The sequence below is a fragment of the Ziziphus jujuba genome, chromosome 11 (assembly GCF_031755915.1).
Source record: "Ziziphus jujuba cultivar Dongzao chromosome 11, ASM3175591v1".
NCBI lineage: Eukaryota > Viridiplantae > Streptophyta > Magnoliopsida > Rosales > Rhamnaceae > Ziziphus > Ziziphus jujuba.
Window position 1 is genome coordinate 26,657,009 of NC_083389.1, and position 20,761 is coordinate 26,677,769.

The window sequence follows — 20,761 nt, forward strand, 5'->3', positions numbered from 1 at the left end:
GTACATTGCCTCTAAATTCCTTACACTTTTTCCACGACGAGTCGTACACAATTTAAGTCACGTGGCGATCAGCGATTCGGTGGTCCGGAAGTTTTAATAAGAAAACGATCACGCACAAAATCTCCTCGGCTCTATCGCAGAAGGAATCTTAGAAGCCACGTGTCAGTAAAATAGAGCTCGTGTATTCACGCTCCACCGACGAGCGTGGAGTTGAGAATTTCGTCTACAAAACGGACCAGAGCCCCCTTTTCTCTGTCCAAAGGCTCGTATATTATTTTTATTTTTCTCTCACTAACTCTCTCTCTCTCTCTCTCAGCAAGAACGACTTCGCTTCGCTCTCTCTCTCTCTCTCTCTCTCTTTCTTTCTCTCTCTCGCTCTCGTTTTTTTGGTTTTTCGTTATTATTCTCGCTCTCTTAAGTCCTCGAATTTAACCTTGTTAGCCATGAAAGCTCAGCTTCCGTAAAAGACAGGTACGGTCATCTTTTATATCTTTCTTTCTCTATAAATATATATTTTGCTTTTCTTGTGTGTGTGTGTGTGTGTATATATATTTATATGTGTGTGTGCGTGTGTATATGTGTTTCTCTCTCTAAAAAAACTGTTTGTATGTGGTGGTTTTTGTTCACGTTTTGTTTGTTTTTTAATCAGTAAGTTTGTAAATCGGTGCTAAAACCCCTCAAGACCCATTTTCTCAGGTTCCCGCTTTCACGTTTCGGGTTTCCGGGTTCTTCTTTGTGTTGGTTGTTTATCCATGGAGGTATCGTAAAGAAAAAAAATATTTATTTATTTTTGCTTGGCTTGCTATTTTTCTGCTTATTGTACGATTCAATGTAAGTTGTCTTTGTGTTTTAACGGTTCCATGTTCAGTAAAGAAGTCGAATTTGTTGGATCGTATTGGAATTCTTGCTGGGGAACGGTGGTTTTTGTTTGTTTGGCTGCTTGTTTTTCTTTATTTTTCTTTTAATTTTTTTCTGGATTATTTATTTTTGTTGAGTTTGCAAAGCTTTGGAATGTTGTTGTTTTTAAGTAAAGATTATATATTTGGGTTTTAGTTCTTGGAGTTTTAATGTGGTTAATTATTATTATTATTATTATTATTATTATTATTATTATTATTATTTTTCATATATTTGTTTGCAAAAGTTTTGGTTTTTCGAAGTGGGGTATCTTCAATATTTTGTATTTTGGGGTCATAAAATCGATCTGGGATTGATTGCTTTCTTATGGGTTTGAAGCGTTTTACTCTGTTTTTGTTTTGTTTCCTGTAGGTGTTTGCTTTCTTTATCAAAATTCAGTCGGCAGTTTTATATCTTTAATTTTCTTTTTCTGATATATTGCCAATTCTATGTTTTTATGCATTGTGAAATATGCCAAGAAAAGGAATTAAATTACTTTTTGAAAATGTAACGTAATTAATTTTGGACAAATTTGTTCTTCCAGATTTTGGCAGAAACTAATTTTTTTTTTTTTTCTTTCTGATATAAAATTTTATTTTGCATCAAGTCAAGTGGTTGACTGGGTTTCTTCTTGATTGATTGTTAATCTGGTTTTTGCTAGAATTTGAGTCGGTATTTAAGATGGGCCCGCCATTTTAATTGCTTAAATGCTTTTGGACGTTTCATTATTAACATAGAATATAAACTGGGGCGAATTGATTATTAGTCCTGGAAATTTTGAAAGCAAAGCATTCAGAAGAGCTTTTGAGTTAATTTTGAGAACAACAGTTTCTAGAAAATGCAATTTCTTATCCTAAATCAAATGAAACAAGTGTTCTAATTTTGTTTGCTATGGTACCCATTGATTTGCTTATTGGGACTCCAAAAAAAAAAAAGAAAAAAAATGAAAAGAAAAGAACAGAAAATAGAGACACAGAGAGGAGATATTTCTTTCATCTTATGCTTTTCAGAAAGCCAAACAACCACACCCATTTTTCCATGGCAGATGGATTCAGTTGAAACAAATCACCACGTGGAACTCAATGAGAGTGTATCTGCTGAGCAAACAGTTTCTGCTGAAGTTTCTGACATCTGTGATGTCTTTGGAGATCCAGAGATACTTCCTAGAGTTGGAGATCAGTACCAGGTCGAAATTCCCTCTCTAATATCTGAATCTGACTATCTAAAGCTATCGATGAACCCGTGTGAAGTGGAAAATGAACATGGCAGTAATGATTTTCTACTGGGATTGCCCATACCAGTAATGTGGATCAGTGAGGAAACTAAGAGCCAAAAGCATGAACAACAGGAGGAGGCTTATCCTAAGGGTGAAATACGCAAAAAAGATGAGTCCCTAAGATCACCAAATGAGAATTCAGACGAAAATGGCTTCAAACCTAAAGTGGAGCTTCTAAATATTTCCTCTGATAATGGGACAAAATTAGGTGAATCAGCAGACTTAACTTTGCAAGAAGAAATTTTAATCAAAGTGCAAGAACATGGAGGAAAAGGCGAAGAAATTTTAATCAAAGTGCAAGAACATGGAGGAAAAGGCTACTCTCCTGTCCCTGGTTTGTGGGGTAACGCCTGGAGTAATATTGAAGAGGCAAGTTTTCTTCTTGGTTTATACATCTTTGGGAAGAACCTTTCTCAAGTGAAGGATTTTGTAGGGAGCAAACAGACTGGTGATATACTATCATATTACTATGGAAGGTTCTACCGGTCTGACAGATACTGTAGATGGTCAGAATGCAGGAAAATAAGAAGCAGAAGGTGTATATATGGACAAAGAATTTTCACAGGATTGAGGCAACAGGAATTATTGTCTCGTTTGCTTCCCCATGTGTCAGAGGAATGCCAAAATACTTTACTAGAGGTACATCTTGATTGACTTTATGCTAAGAATTCCATTGAGATGATGGGTTGTAATGGACCCCTTTGCATGCATGCATTAATAAGTCAAACAAATAAACACATGCTACACTAATTTTATGGGGGCTGGAATGAAATGAACCCATTGATATGCTTATATGATTGTATTGAGCTATTATCTTACCTCCGTATATTATATCCTGAGTAGAACATGGTTTGCATGTTTATTTGTGTGCGGAAATGTCTTTCTGGTTAAAATTTTAAAATGTCTTATCAGATAACGAGGTTGAAATATCTAGTTACATTTTAAAATTTTAAGAGTGCTTTGGTGAAAAGTATTTCAGGATGTGGAAAAGGCGAATAAGCATCCAAATTTTTGTGCATTTCCTTGTAAATTTACAAATGGGGAAACTATATAGGGCAACTCTTGATTGGAGGTGGACTGGAATTTGCTTGCTAGATTTCAAATAATTCCTGCAATTGGGTTTTATGTCAAATCCTTGTTTAGGAGGACCAAGGATATTCATGAAACAGCTTAGCCATCTCAAGTTCCACTGCCATCAGAAAGATGCTAGCATTGCATGACTACCACCTCCTATTATCAATTCAGCCATTGTTATGCTATAAACAGCAGAGTCCCTAAATTTTTTCCACACATATCATTTTGCTTTACATTCATGCAACATTGCTGCAAGTTGTTGATTACGCAAAATTTGATTAGTTATTGTGATTGGTTTCCAAGGAGTTTAATTTATAATGATGTTTGGGGAAAAAAAATGCTGTTTCTGACACAGATCCATCGAAATTTTGTTCTTTAGGTATCAAGAGTTCAATCCTTTAACCTAAAAAATTCAAGTTTAGAAGATCAATTACATTCAGAAAGTATTAACTTAGAATGTGTAAGCAGTTGGGACATATGGGTTTGCTCCTGTTGCTTATATTGTTGAAGATAAAAATTAGAATAATCTGAAGATTTATGTGCTAGACCATCTTTCTTGAAGAAGATGAGATCAGGCTGTTGCGTAAACATAGACATTTTATTAATACATATAGATATTGACAGTTCATCTTTCATCTTTAAGAAAAATTCTTATCTTCTTTGAGAACCATCTGTTATTCTCAGATTGTAGGTGTTAACAGTTCATCTTCAATACATAAATGACACATTCTTATCATCTTCATTATCTACTTTGATCAATTTGGCAGATATCAAAGGCATTTGGGGAGGGGAAAATATTACTGGAAGAATATGTATTCACTTTAAAGGCCTCAGTTGGATTGAACGCTCTTGTAGAAGGAGTAGGAATTGGAAAAGGGAAGCAGGATCTCACAGGAATGGCTATGGAGAATTCAAGGTCCAATCAAGTTCCTGTCCGCCCAGAAATACCAGTTGGCAAAGCATGCTCCACACTTACTACACTGGAGATAGTAAACTTTTTAACGGGAGACTTCAGACTTAGCAAAGCACGATCTAGCGATCTATTCTGGGAAGCTGTTTGGCCTCGTTTACTTGCAAGAGGGTGGCACTCTGAGCAGCCTAATAATAATGGATCTGTTGCTGGTTCTAGGCATTCTTTGGTATTTCTTATCCCTGGTATTAAGAAGTTCTCAAGAAGGAAACTAGTGAAAGGGGTTCATTATTTTGATTCTGTAAGTGACGTCCTGAGTAAGGTTGCTTCAGATCCAGGTCTCCTTGACATTGAGGGTTGCAAAAGCAAGGAAGAAAATGGGTGGACTGATGAAACAAAGCTGGACAAGGAAGATTTTCCTAATCAGCAACGCCACTGTTACCTCAAGCCACGTACTCCTAATCGCAGTACTGATATCGTGAAGTTTACTGTTGTGGACACAAGTCTGGCTAATGGGAAAACATGTAAGGTAAGGGAACTCAGAAGCTTGCCTGTCCAAATCATGAACACTTCCACCATCAGAAGTGATTCTGATGATGACGATGGAGATACTTCTGATAACTCGGAAGATAATTCTAGTTCTAGTGATATCCCATCTTCAGATAAAGATGGGCCCAATGATTTCAAAGCACCAGAGGTTAGCTTGGATAAAAGAGTATCTTCTGGTAGAAAATATTTAGACAATGATGCTTCTAACAAGGGGTTTCCAGTTAATGGCCCGGTTTTGACTAATATACCTACTAAAATCCCCAAGGATAAAGACAGTGACAAATGCAATGACACACAGCCTAACAATGCCCTGAAGTGCCAATTGAACAGGAAAATAAGACCTGAAGACGAAAATCATCTAGCTCCTGTCACAAAGCGACGTCGAAGAAAACCCCCTTCTACTCTCAAAGAGACAAGCCATAGCACAAACAACACCAGGCTAGTTCCCAGCTTACTACAAGAGGCCAGCTGCTGTGTCAGTGTGGATAATTCTGATCATAGCGAGAGCATTTTCTCTCGTATGGATCCATCTCAAGAGAAGTTGTCATCAACCAGTTCGTCTAGAGGGGGCAGCCCTATCACAAGCAGTGAAGGTCAACATGGTAACCATATCGATGCTGAACATGCTCATGAGAAACCTCAACCTCGTACGCTGATCGACTTGAACATTCCTGTAACTTCAGATGTCGAAGCAGATGAACCTTTCATGATGGAAACGACTGAGAGGCAAGATGAACGGACTAGCAACGAGCCAGACAGTAGCTCCCATGCAGTCAATACGTCCAAAAATATGGCCGCAGATACTGAGCAGGAGGAATCTAAGGTCAGCTCCCGGAGGCAGAGCACAAGAAATAGACCACTAACAACTAAAGTGCTGGAAGCTTTTGCTTGTGGATTTTTGGACATAAAGCAGAAGCGAAAGAGCAAGGATGCCTTTCCTGGCGAGAACTCAAATTCAAGGCCTTCGAGGCGCTCTCGTGCAAGAGTTGGAACTCCAGAAAGTATAAATTCTAGTTCTGCGGATTTGAGTATGGAAGATACTGGAACTGCCATCCAAAATAACAATGGTGATGTATTAAGCAAGCTAGGCATCAGTTCACAAAGTGGTTAGTTAGGTGCTGATATTCCTGGCTTAGAAACAACGAGATTGCCTTATGGCCTGACCATATGGCATGGCCAATAATGCCTTTGCCTAGGAGCCCCGCAAAAGGAATGGTTCATATAAAAAAATGTCAATGTTAAATGTTGTTAGTTTTTATACTCTGTCTCTCAAATTTTTTATTTTATCATATAAAATAAGGGGGTTGTTTTTTTTCTGTTTTTTTATCTTTTGCTCAGACACAAAATCTTTAAGTTTCATTCAATAACATTTTATAGAAATGTAATTTTGTTCTACAACAAAAATCCATTTGGGGTCGAATGGGTTAACGATATTCCTTTTAAATAAAACTCTCTAACGTACACCAGCTCAAAAGTCAAGAAATCCCTATTTGACTCCAAATTCTAGATGCAACCGAAAAAGAAAGAAAAAAAGGACAAGAAGAAAACAACATTTGTACAAGTGATGTGGATTTTATATAAGGACAATAAAGAAATGATCTGATAAGACGCATTAAATATAGCAAAGATTACACGTAGAAGGTAGGTGGCAACGATCTGGATATTTTAAATAAATAATTTTATTCTATATTTAAGAAGCAGATTATTTCACTAATTTTTTTTTTCTTTTTGATGATAGATTATTTCAGTAAATTAAACATATCATTTTTTGAAGAAAAAAAAAAAAAACTCAATTTTCGTTTAATCACAATTAAAGATAAATTCGTGTGAACAATGATAATATTTACTGTTTTTTTTTTTTAAATTCTTTTTGTCGATAGTGGGGTATAAATTTTAGCACCGCAATTAATAATGATACTCACAATGCATGGACCTGAAAGAAAGGTGGACAACTGAGCAACACGTGGCTCGCAAATTAGATCATCCACGTGGCACCTAATTTCCTCATATTATTAGAATAGATTGATTGTGACACCCGAACCTGAAGCAGGCCATGGTCATCTTCTTCTTCCAGCTCCTCCTCTTTTTAAAACCCTAAATAAATAGGCTTTGAAGGGTTTATCAGAAACTAATTTTTTTATTCATATAATAAATAAATGAAACTGGGTTTTTCCACAGCAGAGAGCTAAAAACTTTTGTGTGTGTGTGTGTGAGCGAGACCAAGGAAGGAGGAAAATGGGTCAGGCATTTCGTCGAGCATCTGGGAAAATCCGTGCATCTTCCAGCATTGATACGGGGTCGTCTGCACCGAAACCGACGAAGAGCGTCGTCAATCGGCCGCCTCCTATGGTTCCTACCAGCAAGGATGGGATCGCCGAGACTGCTGAGCGCGGGAAAGCTCTTGATTCTGGTAAAGTTTCAACCTTTTCTTTTTGGGGAAAAATCTGTGTTTTCTTTTTTGATTCTTTTTTGGCTTATGGGATTTTCAAGTGGAAGAAAAAACATTTAGTTCATGAGCTCAGATTGAGCATAAATATGAAGCCTTTGACATAAATATAAAAGATTCTTTAATCAATGAATGTTCTTTATAGCGAAATATGTGATCATTAATATTGTTAATATTTGATTTGAATTTATTAAATTTTTGGGGAGGAGAAAAGGGGTCTCAGTATTGGGTAAAATTACTGTATTTTCGATTGATCAGAAAACAAAATGTTGTGAATAATGGCGTAACCAAAATGCTACACACTGAGAACTATAATTTTACTGCTTGCACTCATCTGTTTTTTTGGGTGATCAAATTCGGTCCTTAGCTCATATTTCTACTTCGTTCTGATAGAAGAATGATAAATTAAGTATTTGGTAGCCAACCCTTTATCCTATTTTGTTTCTATAAATAGAAAGCATGTCTCTTTGTAGCGAGAGAGAGATTTTCCTGTTTGATATTACGTTTGAGATTGAGGATACTTGGTTCATTCCGTTAAATGGTGTTTTGTTCTTGGTTTAAGATGAGGGAACCTCGAGAAGAAATGCTGACAATGTTCTTGAAGAAAGAGATGTTAAATACGACGCCATGCTTAGTCAGATGGCGGGTAGAATTAGGACAAAGCCTGGAGGGAAGCTGGAAATGGGTGAGGTGAGTTTAAGCAAGTCACTAGGGACTAATTTTTATGTTTGTTCTAAGTGCTTTCAATGAGTATGCAATGTTTTTTCCCCCCCAAATGTTGGATAAAGCATAACTATGTTGGTGATGCACTTTATATAATTTGAATATTTCTGATTGGTGAATTTGAAAGTTGCCTTATTTGCTATCTATAGTTAGTGATTTGTGTTGATTTACTTCTGAGACAATATAAAATAGGAAGCAAGGAGTGCCTTGGAGAAATAAAAACTGCGGTCTTTCCTAATTTAATAACATTTTATGGATTGTGAGATGAGTGGTAAGATGCTTGACATGTTCTTTTGCATTATTTCGTTGTTTCTCAAATTTACACCACCTGCTCCCAAAGTTATGCAATAATTGGATGGAGAAAATGGTTTGAAATTTCAATCGAAGCATGTAATATTCATGTAGATTGTTCAGATGATAAGATTAGAACTATGTTTCAGGCATTTGTGGTGGAAAAGTATGATAGACCGCTTCCAAAAATCCGAAACACAAAACCGGATTCTGACAGGTATGAAGAAAGGCCTACTCCAGCTGGAACTCTAAATGTAGCACAGCTTCGGCATATCATACTTCTGCATGAAGGGAAGGCTGATGATCATGATGGTCCTATGAATATTCATCAAATTGCCAAAAAATTCCAAGTTGATGTTACACAGGTTGAAAGGATCTTGCAGTTCACATCACTGCCTCCTCAGAATGATAGTAAAACGAAAAACAATCGATGAAGACCTGGCAGCTTTGGCTTACACTTCTGCACGACTAACAAGATTTTCTTTTGAATAAAGTATTTGGAATTTTATTTCGTGAGTATGCTAAGATCATCATATAGAAGAGTTAGACAGAATCTATGTTAGACAGAATCTATGTCTTACTATTAACATATAGGAGATTTTGTTTGACGATTTCATTTATTCACGTTTTTCAGAATCGATATAGCTCAACTTTTTTTGACCTGGCTGGACACATCCACCATCTAAACTTCGATCGTTGTAATTTATCAAATGGGTCATCGAAATTTTACACTTTCTTTCGAAGTATATTTAAGCAGCAACAGACTCTTATCATTCTCTTGGACAGTCTTATTGCTGTGTATTGCAGTGCTTGCTTGTAGCATTTTCGTTTTCTTTGATTGAGAATCAATAAAATAGTGACAAAATATCATCTAAGATGTCTGTATTTGGCAACCATTTTTGTCCTTTCCCAACACGATTAATTACCTAAACTTTAAAAAGATATTTGAATTCAGACAACAGCAGTGATTTCAGAATCATGATAAAAATTGTTAATAGCCAACGGGACAGGCCGTATAACCGGCCATAAAGTATCCATTACCAACTTCATATACAGCTACAAAATTTTAGTGTAAGCTTTACACCTGAGCGTTTCCTCATCCCTATAACTATGATATGACGGCCTGAAGTAATGACCAAATCAAACAAAAATAATCGCTTCCCCCTCTCAGTGGGGGTTTTCTAAGGTCTTCAATGTCGAAAGAATAAGAAAATTTAAAATGGAATGAGAAAAAAAAAATGAAAATTGAAAAATAGAAGGAAAAAAAGAATGTTGGATTCACGTCCAAATGGACTCCAACAAGTCAAATGTGTATTCATAAGCTACAAATGTTACAGCACTAGCAGGTGCAGATTTGACAATAGATGGAACTATACCCTTGTAAAAACCAGCCCAACCCTCCGACTTCAAAATTCTTTCTAATGCATCAAACATATTTCTGTAAGCACGATGCTCTACTCTAGCCCCATAGCGCGGGTGCCTCTGTAATCCCTCAATCTGCAACAACCCAAAATGTTTGTGTAAGAATTGGATGTCAAAGGTTGTTTGTATATGTAACAACGCAAAATGTTTATATATGTAAGAATTGCAACCTCACTCTTCCTGTTTTAATTTAGTCAAGACGCGCTTTGGAAAGACAAAATTTAGGTTAAAACTTCATTGGTAAGGTTTCAACAAACATACATTTTCTCAGTTCTTTCTATCAACAAAAAACTCGGCAAAGTTTTATACTTATTCCAAGTTGTTATGTGGAAATTTTGGTTAAAAGAGGTATTAACTTATAAAGTTCTTTCACAAACCAAACAAGAATAATTCAAACAGTTAAAACAGGTATAGTGGAAGTAAAATTCAAAGACTACCTGAAATCTTTTCTTCACCACATCAAGAGGATGACAGACAAGTTTAGCAGATATTCCAGCTCCTAAACCACAGAGAAAAATCTGAAAGCTTGTAAGGCTATCATCACTACCAGTTGAGCCCGACTTAGAAAATCTAAGCCGGTTTAGTGCCTGCAGCCAAAGCAGAAAATATATGAGCTTTCCAATTATACTCACTCATGTCTACTTGTTTATAAGAAAAATTCTTCCTTTTGACATATACATAAAAGGTCATTCAGTATAAACCATCTTCACCATATTTTAGAATTTCAAATTGCCAAGTATTGCATCTTTTGGAACAAGAAACTTGACAATTCTTCTCAAAATCCAGTTTTGTATGAAATTTTTTATAAAAGTTGCTTCGCTACACCATTCTATGCTATCTTAAGATACTCTATATTCTAGATTTATATGAACCTACTTGCCTTGAAATGTAATTTGGTTCAATGTGATTAATGTATCCGCATCCAATTCTAGCAGGCTTTATATATAGATGAAGTTCACGTCATATATATGCAGGCCAGCTCATGCATGCATGTATAAGGTGTAATGCAGTAAAACCAATAGACAACAAAAACATCTCCACAGATCAGTATTAGAAATTACCTTGGTCCAGCGCTTAAATGTATCATAGGTGCCAAATTGCAAGCCTGCATAAGGAACAATCTCAACCAGTGTTGGTGACAATCCTGCGTACAACCCTCGGATGCCACGAGTTCTAACTATGTCAACAAATGCAGACCTCATGGTGGGATACACCTGAATTTGGGCACATGTTGATAAAGCACTGGTATGTTAAAGAACTCTTTATGCATTTACTTTTTGATTATGCAGGTAACACTATATTAATCTTCAAAAATCTTCATTATAGTAAGACAAATAATTTTAGGCAATCATAGCTCTATTTTCCGAGTAACAAAACATAAGGAGCTGCTAAAAGAACATACACACAAACATCCAGAGGCCCAATTGCCCTTTCAAAACACATTTTTCAGCATATCAGTCTACATGTTTAACCAGAAAGCCTTTAAGAATACATCATTGGCCCGCAAGGCCTTCCAAAATGCCATGATTCTGCTTGGAATGTCTAGATTGGCTACTTCTTCATGCAATGAGCAGACAGTAGTGCAGATGAATATAAACATGCTGAGTCTAATCTTAACACAAAGTAAACACCCCACAAAAATAAAAGTTTCATCAATTATACAGGTTAACAATGGGATAAAAATCAATTATACCTTAGGTTCTCCTTGCGAAGCTAATACAGTTCGTAAAAGATCAAAAGGATATGATCCAACAGTAGCTGCACAGCCTGCTAATGATCCACTGATATAAGACAAGTAAGGACTCAAATTAATGTGATCCTCTGCATCAGAAAACCAAAAACAATGACACCATGACATGTTAGTGGATGTGAACATCATAAGTAACCATATTACCATTAAGATGGCATAATTTCAATAGATAAACACCAAGGTAAATGACATAGAGTAACTAAATACAGGGATGTTTCAAAGTGCACCAAATGAATATATTTAGCATGGCTAAAAAACTGATCATTGCTCTGATTAATAGATGCCAGTCTGTTCCAAAAATACCTGTCTTAGAAGACCCAGAAGCAAATGTTTTCAATTTGTGCAATACAGTAAATTGTATGGCAGTATATGGCATAACCATGAGTAAGGCTGGGACATTGCCACGCCAAAAACCCTGTCAAAACCACAGGTAAGTTATGTCATATATATATAATCAAAACAACATAGACTTGCCTACTAACATCTGCTTTTAAGCATATCACAAGTTTACAAAAGGAAGCCCCTTAGGTGTGAAGTTCGGGAATACTATATGCAATGAAGCTTGCAACCCATTCAATCAAAATTATTTCCTTCACAACTAAATGGAAGCACATGAATCAATACGTAGTGAAGGCTATAACAGAGTAACTAGTGTCATGCTACAAGTTAAGCAGCTTACCGGTAAGCCTTCTTCTCTGAAAATATCCTTTGTTGCTTGAAGCATTCCAGTATATTTTGATTGTAGAGGCAAATTTTTCCGGACTAAAGCCCATGAAGATGTGGGCTCCAGTTGAACCTGTCAACATTTGGGACAATAGTTTTCTTCAGTTTTAGTGTAGATGCTGATAGGCATTGATACACAACACGAATGCAGCAACCCAATCTCTCAAACAATAAACATAAATCAAAACGTCCATTACTATGTATTTCAGGGCACAAATTTTGTAACATTACATTACCAATACGCTTAAAATCCAATAATTTTACACCTCAAATTGAAAAAAAAAAAAAAAAAAAAAAAAAAAAAGTACATATACCATTTTTATCTCTTCCAGTTGCCCAAAAATTCACAAGAAGCTTATAAAAACACAACACATTGCATTTCAACACTCAAAATAATGCACAATATCAATAAAACCAATAACCCCATTCCAGTTCTTTTCCATATATTTTCTTCTTTGCCTAAAACTCGGCAAAATTGAGAGAGAGAAGGGGGGGGGGGGGGGGGGGGGGGGGGGGGAAATGAAAAAAAAAAAAAAAAAGGAAGAGCAAATTTGACCTGAAATCTGATCTTAATAACATCAAGCGGAGATGTAACCGTTCGCGATATACCTCCAGCAATTGCACCAGCTGAAGCATCAATCAACGCACGCTTCAGCTGTCCCGGTTCCTCCATTTGTTAGATAATCCCTCTCCCTCCTAAGCAAGAACTACAACCTAAAACGTCCATATAATAAAAAAAAGCACCAAAATTCATTATAAAAGCGCTCAAAATTTATACGCATACACAAACAAAAAGAACAAACAATACAAACAATACCATGCCTGAGAATGTTCCATAAAATTAGGGATTCACAATTTATTGGTGAATTCCCGAGAAACAAACAGTAAAAAAGGATGGTAAGATCGAACTTTTTTCAAACCCACAAAGAGAATGAGATAGGTAGGTAGATACCTGGAGATGAAGAGGGGTAATAAGGAAGATAGAGCCGCCATTGAAGAGATTCCAAGACCACTTTTTTACCGCCTTGTTAGATTGAGAAAACAAAAAAATATATATGTCAAAGCTGAGACTTGATTTTTTTCCTCCTTTTTTATTTATTTTTGGAAGTACACGAATTTCGTCTGCTCTTTTTTTGGAAAAATTAGAAGGAAAAATAAAGTAGAGTTTTAATTGGAATTTTAATTGAAATATAAAGAAAAAAATAATAATAATAATAATAATAAAGAGAGAAAAACCCTATTCCTTGTCTTAAAAAAGAGAAAAAGGAAGAAACGAGGGAGGCTATAGATCTCTATCTTTGACAGAATTTTTTTGGTCTAACATTCCCTACAAAAATCTATCAACTTTCCTTTATTATTATTATTATTTTTTTTAATATATTTTTCTGAAATATTAGGCTATCAGTCCTAACATATAAACCACTAACTTTTTTTTTTTAATTAAACTTTTTTGCGAGCGAATCTTTTGCTACTTAATAGAAGCAAGCCTAATAATTTAATTAATTACACCAATAATATATATATATATATATATATTGGATAAAAGTTTAATTGTTAGTAGATTATCAAATGGTTATAGAAAATCATATGTAATATTTACTTTTTGGAGAAAAAATAAAGAAAATATGTTTAAAGTTGATGGTAGGTGCGATTCATGTGTATAGCCTAGTCTTTTTGTAATTAAAACTTGATAATTGTAATTATATAATAAGTGCCATTAAATTTGCATGTTTTATCAATGCCCATTTTTTATGGTTGATTCATTAATTATATATATCTTTGTCTTCCATCCAAACCTAAAAACAAAAACACATTATTTCTTCAATTATCAATCACTTTAGCATTTGCTAAATTGCTATTTGATGAAATTGCTTATCATCATGCTACGTACAATGTAATTTACGAAAAAAAAAAAAAAGAAAGAAAAATTTACGTACAATGTATATAACTGAAAATAGAAGGTGTGTTCAAAGTTTGTTTCAGGCATTTTATGGCATTTATTAGGAGTAGTTGACGGCTAGCTCTACCAACCTGTTTGACCAAGATATTCCATAAACCATCTTAGACATTAATGATATAAACCTTATTTAAATGAAGTTAAATACCATTGAAATTTAAACAATTATCAATTATTAAATTAGGCTTGTTTAATAATTGGGATGGTTTGTCAAAAACATTTGTTGCATATATTTGCTATAAAGAAGGGAACAATAAGCAGTGCTATAGCAATAGGGATGTTAGTGTTATTTTTCTAGATAAGAGGTTCTAATAGGGTGTGGGCTGATATATACAGCTTTTGGAAAGTTTATTTTTTGTTTAGTGGTTTTTTTTTTTTTTAATTGTTTTGTTTGGTTAAGAAGCAATAACATGTAATGTTAAAATAAATATCTTCATAAATATGAAAAGCGTAATTTTATTCAAATAACAAAATTAAAAATGTACATCATATTATTTAATAGAAAGGGCCAAACTAAATGACTATTACACTTGAGTGCAAATCTCAAATAGTGCTAGTCTGTGTGCAACTTGTAAATGTTTTGCAGCTTCAACTGAACTAATTTCCTTAGTAAAACATTCCAACCTTTCATTAAACATTTGTTTAGTGGTGTCAAAGAGTCAGATTCCACTACACACAGTTATTAATTTCCAATTCCTTCCCAAAAGCCAAACCTTCATATAAAGCTACAATCTCAATAGCTAACGGAGTAAACCATTGTTGAATAGGTTTTGCACAAGCAGCAGGCAATTTTCCCTTATAACTATACCAACACCAAGTATCCCAATTTTTTCATCAACAGCCCCATCCACATTAACATTGGTTGATTGCGTTTGTAGCTTCTCCAAAATCTTTCATCAGCATCATAGCATTTTCAACTACATGTAAAGTCAATATTTTTCCATTTACAATAAGACTTCATTGATCCCAAATGGCCCAAAATAAAATTTTCCTTAATGTCAATGTTCTACTAACAAATTAACAATTACATTTTTTTTTCTTTAAATAAATTTGAGGAAAATCAGAACTCTATTTCCCCAAACTTTCCAGGAAAGTGTGATTTCTGTAATTTAAAAAGCAAAATTCAACGAGAAAGCCAACAAAACACGAAGAACCATTCAAAAACGAAGATTCTGGAAGACTTTAAATTAGTAATTGCGTCGTATTTCACTAAAAACTTGAAAGGAGAAGTTTTCTTCAGACTTTTCAAACGCAATTAAGGAGTTTTGTAAGTTATTTGTTATGATCGTTTTCTAATGACTGCCACTCAAATCCTTCTCAAATACCCAAGCAGGAGTTGGGTAAGCACCACTTACATGCTGCCATGTGGCATTCCATGTGGCAGCGTGTGGATAACAAACCGCCATAGGGGAAGCGCGTGAGCGAGCCAGCCGAAATCGCGAATTCCACGGCTTGTGACGTAGTATATAAGTGGTTACCCAATTACCCTTCCCCAGATTTATTACAAAAAAACGTTGACGTTTAAAATTTCTTTAAAAGTTTTTTAAGTCTTCTTCCTTACTTCAAAGCTTTTAGCCCTTTTATCTCTTTTCTCTTTCTCTTTCTCTTTGTTTGTGTAAGTCTCGAATGGAGCAAAGGACTTTAGAGATCAACGTCGTCTCCGCCACAGATCTCAAAGATGTCAACCTCATCACAAAGATGGATGTATACGCCGTCGTTTCGATCTCCGGCGACTCTCATCCCTACCACCAGAAGACCAAGACCAACGTTGACCGTGGCTGCGGATCCAAACCCACATGGAATTACCCCATGAAATTCACCATCAACGACGCCGCCGCAAAGCAGAACCGACTCTCACTCGTCTTCAACATCCGCTGCGAGCGCAGTCTCGGCGACAAAGACATCGGCCAAGTCATCGTCCCGGTCAAAGAGCTTCTTGACTCTGCTGGTGATGGAAGCTCCATGAAATTCACGAGCTACCAGGTCAGAAAACCCTCCGGAAAACCCAAAGGCGTGCTCAATTTCTCCTTCAAATTTGGGGAAAAGTTCTCCGCCGCCGCTGCCACGGCCTCCGCTGCCGAATATGTAGCTACGAAGACGAAAACAGCCGAAGAGCCCGTCACCGCTTATCCGGCGCCCCCGGGGGTCGGGTCTTCGGTCGGAGCATATCCACCACCTCCGGGAGCATATCCACCTTATCCGCCGGTACAGGGATACGGAGGGTATCCACCACCGCCGCCTCAACCAGGTTATGGTGCATACCCGCCACCGCCTCAACCGGGTTATGGATATCCACCGCCTGGATATGGGTATCCACCGCCGGGTCAGGGGTATGGGCAGCCGCCGTTGCAGCAAGCAGGGAAGAAGAAGAACAAGTTTGGAATGGGAATGGGAGCTGGATTGCTAGGAGGACTGCTGGGTGGGATGTTGATCGGAGATATGGTGTCGGATGCGGCTGCTTATGATGCCGGGTACGATGGCGGGTTTGATGATGCCGGGTTCGGTGATTTTTGATTGCGGATTGGAAGCTTGGTTTTGACTTATCCTTGTTGAATGGTTCTATTGTACGTAACAATATCTCCTTTTATTTTATTTTATTTTTTTTTCATGATGTGGATATTACTCTATTATATTAATTAATATGTTTAATAAAATAAAATAAATGTTTTTTTATTGATTATTGGGACATTTTAATTGATTGTCCTTCAAAAACAATTAAAGGCAGATAAATTAACCATAAATTTTCACCAATTTTTTTTTCAAAAAAAAAAAATTTAATTTTTTATTTTTTTATTTTTATTTATGAAATAATTAACCATAATAAGTTGAACAATTTTACAGTATAAATACCCTATAGCTGATCTAATTGCCTTTTGGGTATTAAAATTGCATATTGTACTAGATCTCTACTAGGGTATGGTTTCCATTTCTCTATAAACGGAGAATTACAATTTACCTTAGATCGTGTTATTCTTGATAAACTGATAAGTATATGCCAATTCAAAATAAAATTTCTAATTAATAACTTTTTAGAGAAAAAAAAAAAAAAGAAAACAAATTGCAACTGAAATAATATATAATGTATTTCCTTAATAATTATCTTTTAATGATGTTAAAAAATTAAATTCAAACAATTTTAAAGGAAAGTAGGATCTAATTGGCATCCCAATCGTATTTCCATTTCAAGGAAAATATATATATATATATATATTAAAACAATGTATTATCGTATTGGATGACGTCTTCTTCAGAGGGTGTATTCTAGGTGGCATAAAACTCATCCAGCCAGCATAAGACTTTTTGTGAATCTTATCGGTATATATATATATATATATATATTTTTTTTTTAATGTTTGTGATAAAATTTCTATATAGAACGTCATGTCCGATTATGAAATAAAATAAATTTGTACATTTTGAATTGATTGATCATTGACAACAAAGAAAAGGAGAAAAATTAACGGTAGCAAGTTTTTTTAATTTTTGAAGAATTAATCATAAATTGAACAATTTTATAATTTAAATGCCCTCTAGCCGATCTTATATGCCTTCGGGGTGTTAATATTGGGAGCCATCAGATGACTAGTTTATCTCACATCTATCAATGGAAAGCGAAGCTCTAATAACTCGTCATCAAAAGAACATTGAACATTCTTTTGGGTTAATGAATTCCTTTTATTTAAGGAGGGATTGATCATATTGGCGTCTTAGCCTATTTCTATTCCAAGAAAAAGATTAGGGAATGGAGAAAATTTGTGTCAAAACATTATAAAAAAAAAAAAAAAAAAAAAGGTCACTGTTCGCAGTAGATTTATATATAAAAGTTATAATGATGTAATATATCTATTTTTTTTTAAAAAGAAAATAATGAAAAAAATGAAAAAATGAACCCCCAATTTAGAAGGTCGCAAAAAAACAAAATACACCGGCAAAAGTTGAATACAAGTGAACAGAGAGAACAGAAGATGGGCGATTGGGCGGTATATTAGATGGAGACACACATAAAAGCTGTCCATTCTTGTTCCACTATATAAACACACAACTAGCTAATTTTGCCAACAAACCCAGTTTAGTTCTTTTCATATTAATCGTTTTTCTCTGCAATAGTCCATATATATATATATATATATATATATCACATATATACAGCCATGGCAAAGCCAATTATCAAAGTTCATGGAATTTCACTCTCCACTTGCACTGCCCGAGTCTTGCTTTGCCTCCATGAGAAAGGCCTCCAATACCAACTTGTTCCAATTGATGTAGCTTCTGGTGCTCATAAAAGACAACCTTATCTGTCTTTAAATGTTAGATCTATTTCCTATATGTATCCTTTCAAATTATATACATTTCTTTCAACCTTTTTTTTTTTTTTCCAAGCTTTCATGTATGTTCCTTTAGACCAAAAATTTCAGGTACAATTTTGCTTCTGAATTAATGGATTCTCACATTTCTGCTTGTTCACAAATTTTCTCCTCTCTTGGTTTTACAGCCATTTGGGCTGGTACCAGCATTTGAAGATGGAAATGTCAGTCTCTTTGGTAAGATAGACATTGTTGTGACTATATATATATATATCTGTATATACCATCATATTGAATTATAATTAAGTGGTTGTGATTATTTTATCAAAAAACTTTGTCAAAACTATTAGTGTGGAAACGCTCATATATATATATATATATTGATCTGATGGTATAAATTTTTAAGATATTTTCATTGGCCAGAATCAAGGGCAATCAACAGGTACTTGGCGCGAAAACACGAAGACAAAGGAACCGATCTCCTCCTATCCAAAAGCTCCACAGAATCCGCCATTGTTGAAACATGGATGGAAGTGGAAGCTCACCATTTCAATGGTCCAATATTTGCAATCAACCACCAAAGGATAATCAATCCTCTATATGGGTTAGACCCAGATGAGGAAATTATCAAATCTGAATTGGAAAAGCTAGAAAATGTGCTTGACATATACGAGGAAAGGCTATCCAAATCTGAATATCTTGGTGGAAAGAGTTATACACTGGCTGATTTGAACCACATTCCATTTCTTGTTTACTTCATGAAAACTCCAAATGCAACTGCTATCACCTCTCGTCCTCATGTCAATGCTTGGTGGAACAAGATCTCGACGAGGAAAGCTACCATTGAAGTTGAAGCAGGAATGAAGCTTCACTTGGCGAATTTTGATAATGAGAAATGAGAATTAATTATCAATGAAATACTGCAAATGGACATTTTAAATAATTAATTCAATGGTGGCTTTTTTTTTTTTTTTGATTTTTTTTTTTGTCCTTTTCTGATTTTAACAAGTAGCTAGTTTTTGTGTAATTTTATTCTGTCTTTCTTTATCAGATGTGTGTAGCCGAAAAGAGCATCTTTGGATGCCGCAATTCAAAACATCTATATATATATATATATATATATATAAGGCATGTGAAAATAAAAATAATCACAATATTACATTAAATTTGTTAAAAAATATATAAGGCATGTAAAAATAAAAATAACAATATTACATTAAATTTTTTAAATACATAAATATATATATATATATATATATATTACATTAAAAAAATGAAAAAAATAAATAAAAAGAAAAACAAACCTATTTAGAATGCGCATCCGGGGAATCGAACCCCGGTCAGTACCGTGGGAGGGTACTATGATACCACTACACCAGATGCGCTTTCGATTGAGCTTCTCCAGAAATATTTTATAATAAAATGTACCACCAACTAGCAGCAAGAAATATTTTTCTTTTGACATTTTGGAGCTCATTCCTATACATATATAATATTGTAACTCTATTTTTGTCAGTGAGGTGGAAGGAAGGTAAAATACCCATTGGTTTCAGACTCCAATTGGGTCAAGATTCAGGGCGGGTTTGCTATCAAACTTAGACCAGTGCTCCAATGGACACGGAAAGATGTAACCCAAAACCACTAAGCCCAAATGAAGCATGGTATCTGCATTTTATCTTTTAAATGCCAAAGTTCACTTTGTGAGTGATACAAAAAGCTTTGGCTTATAAATTCTGTAATCAGCGAGAATCAGTTTCTCAACAAGTTTCTAACTGGGGCTATTGAGCATATCAGCATCTTATATATTACCAAAATCTTTCTCTAAAGTAATGAAACTAAAATAGCTGTAAACCCATAAAAAGGAAAAAAAAAACAGAAAAAAACTGAATGGAATAGAGGAAGGAATACAATGGAATTCAGTGTGAAGCACATAGTTTTAATACCCTGGTGTAACAAAAAGTAAACTATAGGGGAAAAAAATACCAGAACTGAGGAAGATATAGTTATGGAAAATTATACAACATAAGTGATACAAATGCATGGAATCCAAACAAACAGTTTCAATCAAGAATCAAAGTCAGCTAGTACTATGCTCTTTTCATTATCTGTGTCTTGCTTAAGCTATAATTCAAAGATATATATATTTAAAGAAAAATAAGGGAATATATATCAAAAATTCCATGCATATATACAAAATTTACGGAAAGGACGTAAGTTTTACGAATTTTAAATCTTCCTTTTGGTTTTGATTAGAATACAATGGTTCTGTCATTTCCTGATGATTATGAAATATTTTATAAGGAAAATGCTTCCCTAATGTGTTCTTAAGAAGGAATTGATCCTACATTCCTAATGTTTAGTACTTTATTCTCAAAATCGTGTAAATGGTCTCATTCTATCTTTTATATTTTAATCAAAGTTAGGCATAATCTAATAATA

The 20,761-nt window shown here is 34.9% G+C and overlaps 5 protein-coding genes and 1 non-coding gene across 14 annotated transcripts; 4 read left to right on the forward strand and 2 right to left on the reverse strand.

Moving 5' to 3' along the window:
* Nucleotides 1-256: 256 nt before the first annotated feature.
* On the forward strand, nt 257-6,029 carry LOC107433269 (uncharacterized). Of its 7 annotated transcripts, none has more exons than XM_016044544.4 (4): nt 257-471; nt 650-758; nt 1,943-2,812; nt 4,015-6,029. In XM_016044544.4, exons 2-4 carry the CDS (start codon nt 753-755, stop codon nt 5,815-5,817), a joined length of 2,679 nt encoding a protein of 892 aa, XP_015900030.3. In that variant the 5' UTR covers nt 257-471; nt 650-752; the 3' UTR covers nt 5,818-6,029. The 7 variants fall into 7 exon arrangements, with proteins under 7 accessions (XP_015900030.3, XP_015900031.3, XP_015900029.3 ...); XM_016044545.4 differs by having other exon boundaries at nt 697-758; XM_016044543.4 differs by having other exon boundaries at nt 258-471; nt 683-758.
* A 706-nt stretch (nt 6,030-6,735) lies between these two features.
* LOC107433194 (uncharacterized) lies at nt 6,736-8,912 on the forward strand. Its single transcript, XM_016044452.4, has 3 exons — nt 6,736-7,116; nt 7,715-7,842; nt 8,316-8,912. The coding sequence occupies exons 1-3, from the start codon at nt 6,942-6,944 to the stop codon at nt 8,598-8,600; spliced, it is 588 nt and encodes a 195-aa protein (XP_015899938.3). The 5' UTR covers nt 6,736-6,941; the 3' UTR covers nt 8,601-8,912.
* A 479-nt stretch (nt 8,913-9,391) lies between these two features.
* LOC107433193 (mitochondrial thiamine diphosphate carrier 2) lies at nt 9,392-13,285 on the reverse strand. Of its 3 annotated transcripts, none has more exons than XM_016044450.4 (8): nt 13,014-13,285; nt 12,618-12,775; nt 12,018-12,134; nt 11,642-11,753; nt 11,282-11,409; nt 10,650-10,802; nt 10,026-10,175; nt 9,392-9,663 (listed from the first exon to the last, which is right to left on the reverse strand). In XM_016044450.4, the coding sequence occupies exons 2-8, from the start codon at nt 12,732-12,734 to the stop codon at nt 9,445-9,447; spliced, it is 996 nt and encodes a 331-aa protein (XP_015899936.1). In that variant the 5' UTR covers nt 12,735-12,775; nt 13,014-13,285; the 3' UTR covers nt 9,392-9,444. The 3 variants fall into 3 exon arrangements, with proteins under 3 accessions (XP_015899936.1, XP_015899937.1, XP_048320745.1); XM_016044451.4 differs by having other exon boundaries at nt 12,879-13,016; XM_048464788.2 differs by lacking the exon at nt 13,014-13,285 and adding an exon at nt 12,884-13,000.
* A 2,220-nt stretch (nt 13,286-15,505) lies between these two features.
* On the forward strand, nt 15,506-16,691 carry LOC107433278 (protein SRC2). The gene has a single exon (XM_016044557.4). It carries the CDS (start codon nt 15,645-15,647, stop codon nt 16,530-16,532), a length of 888 nt encoding a protein of 295 aa, XP_015900043.3. The 5' UTR covers nt 15,506-15,644; the 3' UTR covers nt 16,533-16,691.
* Nucleotides 16,692-16,833: 142 nt separating this feature from the next.
* On the forward strand, nt 16,834-19,390 carry LOC107433279 (glutathione S-transferase F13). The gene is made up of 3 exons (XM_048465884.2): nt 16,834-18,325; nt 18,511-18,559; nt 18,746-19,390. Exons 1-3 carry the CDS (start codon nt 18,170-18,172, stop codon nt 19,219-19,221), a joined length of 681 nt encoding a protein of 226 aa, XP_048321841.2. The 5' UTR covers nt 16,834-18,169; the 3' UTR covers nt 19,222-19,390.
* A 246-nt stretch (nt 19,391-19,636) lies between these two features.
* On the reverse strand, nt 19,637-19,707 carry TRNAG-CCC (transfer RNA glycine (anticodon CCC)). The gene has a single exon. It is a non-coding gene; the product is annotated as a tRNA-Gly (tRNA).
* Between the last annotated feature and the right edge of the window lie 1,054 nt (nt 19,708-20,761).